This window comes from Myotis daubentonii, chromosome 14 (genome assembly GCF_963259705.1).
Source record: "Myotis daubentonii chromosome 14, mMyoDau2.1, whole genome shotgun sequence".
Classification (NCBI taxonomy): Eukaryota; Metazoa; Chordata; class Mammalia; order Chiroptera; family Vespertilionidae; genus Myotis; species Myotis daubentonii.
In genome coordinates this window covers 58,985,555-58,993,225 of record NC_081853.1, presented here as the reverse complement: position 1 = coordinate 58,993,225, position 7,671 = coordinate 58,985,555, and the positions used below count along the sequence as shown (strand labels likewise).

Below are 7,671 nucleotides of genomic sequence, written 5' to 3'. Positions count from 1 at the left end.
CAGGTTTAATCCTTTATTAGAAACCATGCAAACTTTAATACAAAAAATACAAGTGCAGTCAGAATCTTCGTGTCAGTGATTCCCAGGGTTCTCCTCGGCAGCCTTCGCGGCCCGGCTGGGACCCTCGCAGGCTGGCCTCGCCTCACCTCGCTCCCTCCTCGTCAGGCCTCAGGGACGTGGGGTGGCCTCAGTCTCATGCCTTTATTTTAAAATTCCTGGACCTAATTCCCCAAACACCCACACGGTTTTGGATCCCTCGGGCTCCCTGGGGGCCGAGGCTCGCGTGTCCTAGGCCTGCAGGGCCCTTCCCAGCACTGACCTGTCTCCCACCAGATCCCAGGAATGAGACCGACGTGCCAATACCAGCCTCGGTTAGAGAAGCAAAGCAGCATCCGTGCCGAACGCCAGAGCCCCCCGTCCACTCGCGGCCCCTCGGCTCTCCCTGCTCACCCCACGCCCCTGCCCTGCCCACACCGCCTCCGCCCGACCTCCTGGCTGTGGGGTCTCGGGATCTATCTCCCCTCCGTTTCCTTTAAAAACACCTGCTGAAGACTTTCCTTTAGACGTGACTTCAACCTGCACAACTACTCCACCAGTTTTTAGGTTTTTAAAAAAGGGATAAAACAAGGAAAAAAAAAAGTATGACAGCAGCTAGAGAGGCCCGGGAGGCAGCGGGACAGGCAGCCTGGCCCTCACTGAGGAGGGGCGGCAAGAGGGGTCTGGCACCCCCTGCGATGGCATCAGTGGGGGCAAAGGGAGGGGCAGTGGCTTAGCGAGCTCCAGGGGACACTCGGGGTTGGGCGTCCATCATGTGGACACCCCCTCTTCCCTCCAGGTGGACCCAGCAAGGAGGGAGGGTGTGTCCGTTTTTCTTGGGTTTGGTCCAAAAAACCCAAATGAGGAGGTTGGAATCTGGTTCCTTCCTCAGATCCCATGTGAGCCTCCCCTACCCGCTTTTCCCAGCTTCCCCCTTGGAGCAGTGATGCGAGGATGAGCCAGGAGCAGAGCAAGGAGCTGGGCCTGAGGCAGGGGCTGGGGTGGGTCGGGGGGCACTGCTGCTGCCCTAGGCAAGCGGGAGGTGGGGGGGCGCCAAGAGGGCTGCCCTGCACCCAGGAGTCAGGTCTAGTGGGCAGCCCAGGGGAGGGAGCCAAAGGCCCGGGTGCCTGAGTTGGGGCCACCCAGGAAGTGGGGGGGGCGAGAGACAATGCTGGCCCCGTGGTCGGTGCGGGCCCTGGCGTTTGCCCGGAACGTCAGCCTGTAGGTCTCAATCTGCAGTGACACGGGAGGCGGGACGGGAGAGGGGAACGAGGGAGACAAGAGGGCAACAAAGGGGACGGAGACGAGACCAGAATGTCAGCGTTAGATGCCTGGAAAATAAAAGGTCGCGTCGTTAAAATTCGGGTCACACTCCAGCCGGCACACAGAGAGCCACTCAGCCAGCCCGGGGGCCGAGCCCGCCACTTACTTGTCTCCGGGATCTGGCCGTCCAAGGTCTGGGCCTCCCTTTGGTCACCACCCCCCGCCAGGGCGGTGAGGCCACTGGGGACACTGGCTGACGTGGGGGCGCCAGCCTCGGGCGCGGCCTCGGGGACAGCCAGCTCCTCCCCAGCGGGGGGGCCCGGGCTCGGAGGGGCCTCGCTGCCGCCGCCCTCAGTCTACAATGAAACAGTGGACAGTGCAGGGTAGGTCCAAGAGGGAGTGGGATGGAGTGATGGTGGGTTTCACACACAGCACCCCCCGCCCCCCCGCCCCTGACCCCCTGATTAAGGTGCAGTCATCTGGAGACCCTAGGCCGGTCCCCCGACCCTTCCCACCCCTGAGGGGCTCCTGGCGGGCGGCCTGGCCCAGGCAGGGAAACGGGCTCTGAGGGCGCAGCCGGCCCAGCAGGGCACAGGGGCCTCTGCAAGCACAGCCGGGAGCTCTGCTCCCCAAGCCCGAGCCGGACAACGGCAGCCATGACAGCAGGTGGCAGCGGGGCCCCAGGCCGGGCAGTGTGAGGAACGATCTCACCAACAGAGAAAGGGAAACGTGACAAAGACCAGACGCAGGACGTGCGGTCAGAAAGGCCAGAGTGAACCCCGAGGCCTCAGGCCTGAGACCGACTGGAGAGCTGCGGGCGGAAGGAGGCTGGTGGGTCTAGATCGCCGAGGAGGCGGGACACAGGGGTGTGTGTGTGTGTGTGTGTGTGTGTGTGTGTGTGTGTGTGTGTTTGGGGGGTGGTCACAGCAGCTGCTGGTCCCTCTCCTCCCTCCTTTCCCTGCCACCACCCTCAAGCGCAGAAGTTGGAGGCGACGCCCTCTACCCCGATGACATGATACGAAGGAGACAGCCGCTGGCACAGGAGGGTCTTACAGGACTGTGGAGGGAGGTGGGGCGGGAGGACAGAGGAGGGGCAGGGAGGAGAGGCCCAGCCAGACCAATGGGGACGCTCTGCAGGGAACGAGGGTCACCAGGCCTGCTGTGGGGCGGGAGCTGCGTGCAGCCTGGCGGGGCACACGGATCCACAGCCCTGAGAGGCAGCGGGGACTGTGCCGTGCAGACCACTCGCCTGTGTGGCCTGTGCCCAGCCCACGTCCCTCTGAACGTGACTGAAAGGAGTCCAACAGGCAGGCAGGCCCTGGCCTGGGCCAGTGATGGCGAACCTTCTGAGCTCGGCCTGTCGGCATTTTGAAAAACCCTAACTTCACTCTGGTGCCGTGTCACATACAGAAATTTTTTGCTATTTGCAACCAGAGTAACACAAAGATTTACATTTTTGATATTTATTTTATATATTTAAATGCTATTTAACAAAGAAAAATCAACCAAAAAAATGAGTTCGCGTGTCACCTCTGACACGCGTGTCCTAGGTCCGCCATCACTGGCTTAGGACAAGTCTGTCCCCGCTGGGGTCTCACCTCCCTGCCTCGCCCAGGACTGATGGTGGACGATGGGAACAGCACCGGGTGGGGGAGACATGACTCCTGAAGAGACTGAGGGGCGGCGACAGGCCCGCCTGCTGGGACCCAGACCCCCCCGCACCCCACTCCTCCCGGCCTCGGCCTCCGCGGACCCACTTGCTACCTTCACGGCCCCGCCCGCGGGCAGGTGGCCCACGTTCTCCAGGGACCCCACCTTGGCCTGGGCCTTCTCCTTGAAGTTCAGCTTCTGACTTTCGATCTTGACATCCCCGCCACCTGGAACCGAGAGGGCACCGGTCACTGAGGGCCCAGATGCCTGCGGGCCGGGCCGGGCCGGGAGCCGTGCCCCCAGGGGCTGAGGGTAGACAAGGGGGCACCGAGAACAGGCTGTCAGGACAGGGCTGCGCGTCTCAGCCAGGCTGGGCCCACCCACACCCACCCGCAGAGCAGTCCGTCCCCCGCGCACAGCTGCTGGCCGGGCCGGAGCGTAGGCACAGCCTGAGGCGCCTCTAAGGGCGCCAGGTGGCACCTCCCTGACAGTGTGCAGGGTGCACTGGCCTCCTGTCTGCCCATGACACCCACCCACCAGGGGCAGGGCCCTTGTTCCACAGCTGCTGGCACTGAGCTGGGAAGCGACTTGTCCAAAGTCACCACCAACCAGTGAGGGACAGAGCCAGCGTCTCACCCAATCACGCTGTAGCGGCAAGAAAGGGGCCACCGGCCTAGGGTGTGTGAGTTGAGAAAAGGCGGGGCCAGCACCAGGATCCCGAGCCCTTAAGCGGGGGAGGGGCCCCAGGGGGTCGCAGGGTCAAGGGTCAGCCCACCCCACGGCCTGGAAGCCTAGGAAGGTGGCTTTCCTCTCAGCTCACGCCACACACTGACCCGGTGCTTCCCACACGGCCAGGGTCCTCCGTGCCCAGCCCCCGCCTCCCGCAAAGCTGACCTCCAGCCGCAGGGCCCTGGGGGGTCTCCCCGGGGGTTCCAGATGGAGGAGGGGAAGGAGAGTTGGTTGGGGCTGAGCCATCTCCATCGTTGTAAATGGAATTATTCTACCACGGACGAGAGGGAAGGGAGCTCCTGGCCGTCACCTAAGCCGGCCACGTGACTGGCCCAAGGCCGCAGCCGCCAGCCGGTGTGCCCACCGCTGCAGCGGGACCTCCCAGAGCGGGGCTGGCGCTGCACCGCTGGGGCCCCACCCCGGAGCCCGGGACGCCCTCCCCGGTCCCGGTCAGCGGCACCTCGCACACAGAGCGTCCTCCAGACGAGGCCCCTGCAAACGCAGCCTCTACTCGGCCGCTCCTCCCGCTCCCCGAGGGCCAGGACCCCTGTGCCACGGCCGACAGGGTGACCCCCCTGGCCGCGCACGCAGGGCCGGAGGGACTCACCCGGCTTGTGCTTGATGTTGGCCTTGGACCCACACTTGGAGGAGACCTTGGAGATATCCACCTTCTTGCTCTGAATCTGAACCTGAGAAGAAAACGACAAACACAAACATTGCCTCAGGGAGGACATGCCAGGCCAAGGCCACTCCCTTCAAAATCCTTGCATCCAAGTTCAAGTGTCTTCTCTCCCTCCTGAGCTCCTAGCTTAGTCTGTTCAAGGTCAGGGTCCCTTCCAAAAGCGCTCCCTGCGTGCAGCCAGACCGAACGCGTTTCCACGCGCATCTCCGCCCTCTCCAGGCAACCGCCAGACAGCTTTCCTCCCCTTTTTCTGGATCCCGCTCTCTTGAACCACCCCCCCGCCCCGCCCTACCTCGAACCCGGCCCATCTACTCCTTGCCCAGAGGTTCTGGCCTGTTTCCTTCCAGTTCTTTTCCATGCATCTCCCCCTGCGGGCTGACAGCACAGATTCTACATCGACACACATATGAGGTGAGGCCAACAGACTCTCCTGGGACCGGCCGCGCAGGAGTGCAGAAGCACCAGGGCAAGAACCTCCATGGACAGAGCCCCCCACGGGACCCCAGCTGCCCGCTTCTGCGGAAGAGCCCGGCTCTCCACACACCCACCGCCTCTGCACGGGGCCTCAGAGCCGCCAGCCGCGGCCTCCCGCCTCCTGGCCTTGTCTTCCTCGTGTCAGGAACCAGGGTCTCCCAGGGGAAGGTCCCCGCCCACAGCCGGGCCTGGCACCCAGTAACTCCCACACCAGCAGCCTGAGCCCCCCCACTTCCATTCACAGACCCTTTCACACACTTCCCTTTAGCGGAGAGGAGCGGCCTTTTTAAGCCCCGAGAACCTGTAGTGACTGTCCTCCCACAGACTGGATTTGGAAGCATCGAGGCTGCCTGCCTGAGCCCGCCCTCGCTTCTAGAGCCCCCTGCTGCCCCGAGCCCCAAGCCCCGCCCCCAGAGGCTGCCCTCTCCACGTGGCCTCCGGGCGGCACCTCCCGCCATCGCCACCACCGCCCACACGGCTCCCGGGACGGGACCAGCAGGAAGTGGACGCTCAGCGGAGGTGAGGCAGCTGCTTCAGACAAGCCCATCGTGAGTCCCCAGGCACTCGCCCGCCGGGCGCTCACCCAAGCGTGGAGCCCACAGGTTCCTCGACGGGTCTGCCCTCGAACCCTCCACTTCTTCACCGTGTGCCTTCACTTGACAGCTATACCCCAGCCAGTAACTATGCACCCAGGGGTTTAGTGTTGGGCATCAGTCGCTGACGTCACGAGAGAAAAGACCAGAAAAACGAGACACAATATGCTTCCTGAACCCACACGACCTGTGGAACGGTTACCGCAGGCGGCAGAGCCCTGGCTGGTGGCTCCGTGGCTACAGTGCCCGCCTGCGCACCAAAGGGTTTGACTCCCGGTCAAGGGCACAGACCTGGGTTCGTTCAATCCCCAGCCCGTCAGGGCATGTGTGGGAGGCAACCAATCAATGTGTCTCTCTCACATCAATGTCTCTCTCTCTCTTCCCTCCCTCCTTGCCACCCACTCTCTCTAAAACTCAATGGAAACATATCCTTGGGTGAGGATGAACAGCAACAGTAACAAAATGTAAACCTGAATCGACATCAAGAAAATGGGAGCCTAAAGGAGCGTGTTAACGGGGCCCCATCAGCGGGACCTGGACTCCAGGACGGCCGCTGGTGCGCTCACGAGCAGCAGGAACGCGGAACCAAGCCTGCGACACGGCGTCCGGATCGTCACAGCGGCGGCTGACCGTCCGATGCAGACGCAGACCCGCTCACGGGGGGGGGGGTGTTCCCTACACGGCACCTGGCAGTCTGCTTCTCTTCCAGTTACACACGGGAGGTTCGCACACGGGCGCCTCACCGAAGCCCGGCCCCAGAATAATGGAGACCGGCCACAAAGGAAGCTGGCACAGGCACGGCCAGTCCGGTTCACTTCCTATTCGGTGACTTTTGTGTGTATTAGGAAACGTCTACAGGGAGAGGTTAAAGCTCCGCTGCCTCCGAGACGTGGAGGACCCGCCAGCCCCTCCCTCCTGGCTCCTCTCCTCCCTCCACGGCAGCTTCCGCGGCCCAGAGGTCACCGTGAGCCCGACAGCCGCGTTCTCACACGGGACCTGGCCGTAGCTGTGCTGTCACCCTGGGGGGACGCCCGGGCCCAGCGCAGATGTCAGTGCTGCTACTGAAGTGACCCTGCGGCAGGTCTAGAAACAGACATCCCCTCCTCGGAGGGTGAAATGGGATTGAAACGGCTGCAAAGTTTAAAGCTGGAATCACCCACAAAAGTAGCTGCTAAGTTCCCGCCCCACGCCCCCCTGGCTCTGCCCCAGGGGGTGTGTGTGTGTGTGTGTGTCTGTGGGGGGTGGTAGTGGAGCTAGCCCCGCCCCTAGCCCCGCCCCGCGGGAACTCCCGCACCTCTACAGGGGCCTGCCCTTGGGGAGCCACATGCTGACCTGCTGGCTTCCCCGAGGGCGGGAGGAGGGGCGAGAGCACCTCAGCCCGATGCTCACCCTCAGGGTCCCCATGGAAACAGCTCTCGGGCAGGATCTGGGGGCCCTGAGGCTGACAGACGCTCCCCACATGGAGGTGCTTCACACAAGGACACCCCGGAAAGGCTGCTGAGGCCAGTGTCGGAGCGTGAAGAGCACAGCAGGTGACAGGTAAACAGCAATGATTTCCAGAGCTCGTACACACACCGCACAACATACACAGTGCATTTGTGTGACACACACACACACACACACACACACACACACACCCCAGTTCCCTCTGAAACCCTGCTCGCCCTGTTTTCATCAGGCCCAAGGCTGAGAGGAAAAGTGAGGGCCAGACCTTTGAGTGTCGCCCACGGCCCTAGATGGTATGGCTCAGTGGACAGAGCCTCAGCCTGTGGACTGGAGGATCCCTGGATTGATCCCAGGCAAGGGCACATGCCCGGGTTACAGGCTCGATCCCCAGCTGGGGGTGTGCAGGAGGCAGCTGATCACGATTCTCATCATTGATGTTTCTACCTCTCCCTTCCCTTCTGAAATCAATAAAATATATTTAAAAAGGAAAAAAAAGTAGGTGTCGCTCACTTCAGCTGATCCCACACCAGGTTGGCTAAGGTCTGGCCAACTACCCCCACCCCCACCTGAAGCAAAGCCATGGCTCCTGCCCACACGGCCAGGCCCCACGGGGGGGAGGGCGTGGAAGGAGGTACCACATGGGGCTGTGGGGCCAGAAGGGGCACAGTCGGCTGCCCTCCTCCCAACAGAGCTGCCCGCGAGGGTGCCGGCAGGTCCCGGGCAGGAGGGCAGGGCCCCCGGGGCAGGGCACGGAGCCTGGAAAGCAAAAGGGAGCAGGCAGACTCAGTCCGGTGGGAC

General features: G+C 63.0%; 1 protein-coding gene across 46 annotated transcripts in view; it reads right to left on the bottom strand.

The window, feature by feature from the left end:
- MAP4 (microtubule associated protein 4) overlaps positions 1 to 7,671 on the bottom strand; it is a 105,995-nt gene continuing 98,324 nt past the window's right edge. For 41 of the 46 annotated variants that reach the window (XM_059664869.1, XM_059664891.1, XM_059664876.1 and 38 more), the window contains 4 exons: positions 4,286 to 4,367; positions 3,064 to 3,176; positions 1,466 to 1,655; positions 1,129 to 1,367 (listed from right to left, as the gene is read on the bottom strand). In XM_059664869.1, coding sequence (XP_059520852.1) covers positions 1,360 to 1,367; positions 1,466 to 1,655; positions 3,064 to 3,176; positions 4,286 to 4,367 — 393 coding nt within the window. In that variant the 3' untranslated portion in view covers positions 1,129 to 1,359. Of the gene's footprint in view, positions 1,368 to 1,465; positions 1,656 to 3,063; positions 3,177 to 4,285; positions 4,368 to 7,671 lie in introns of all 46 variants that reach the window. The other 5 variants (XM_059664870.1, XM_059664902.1, XM_059664898.1 and 2 more) reach the window with 3 other exon arrangements.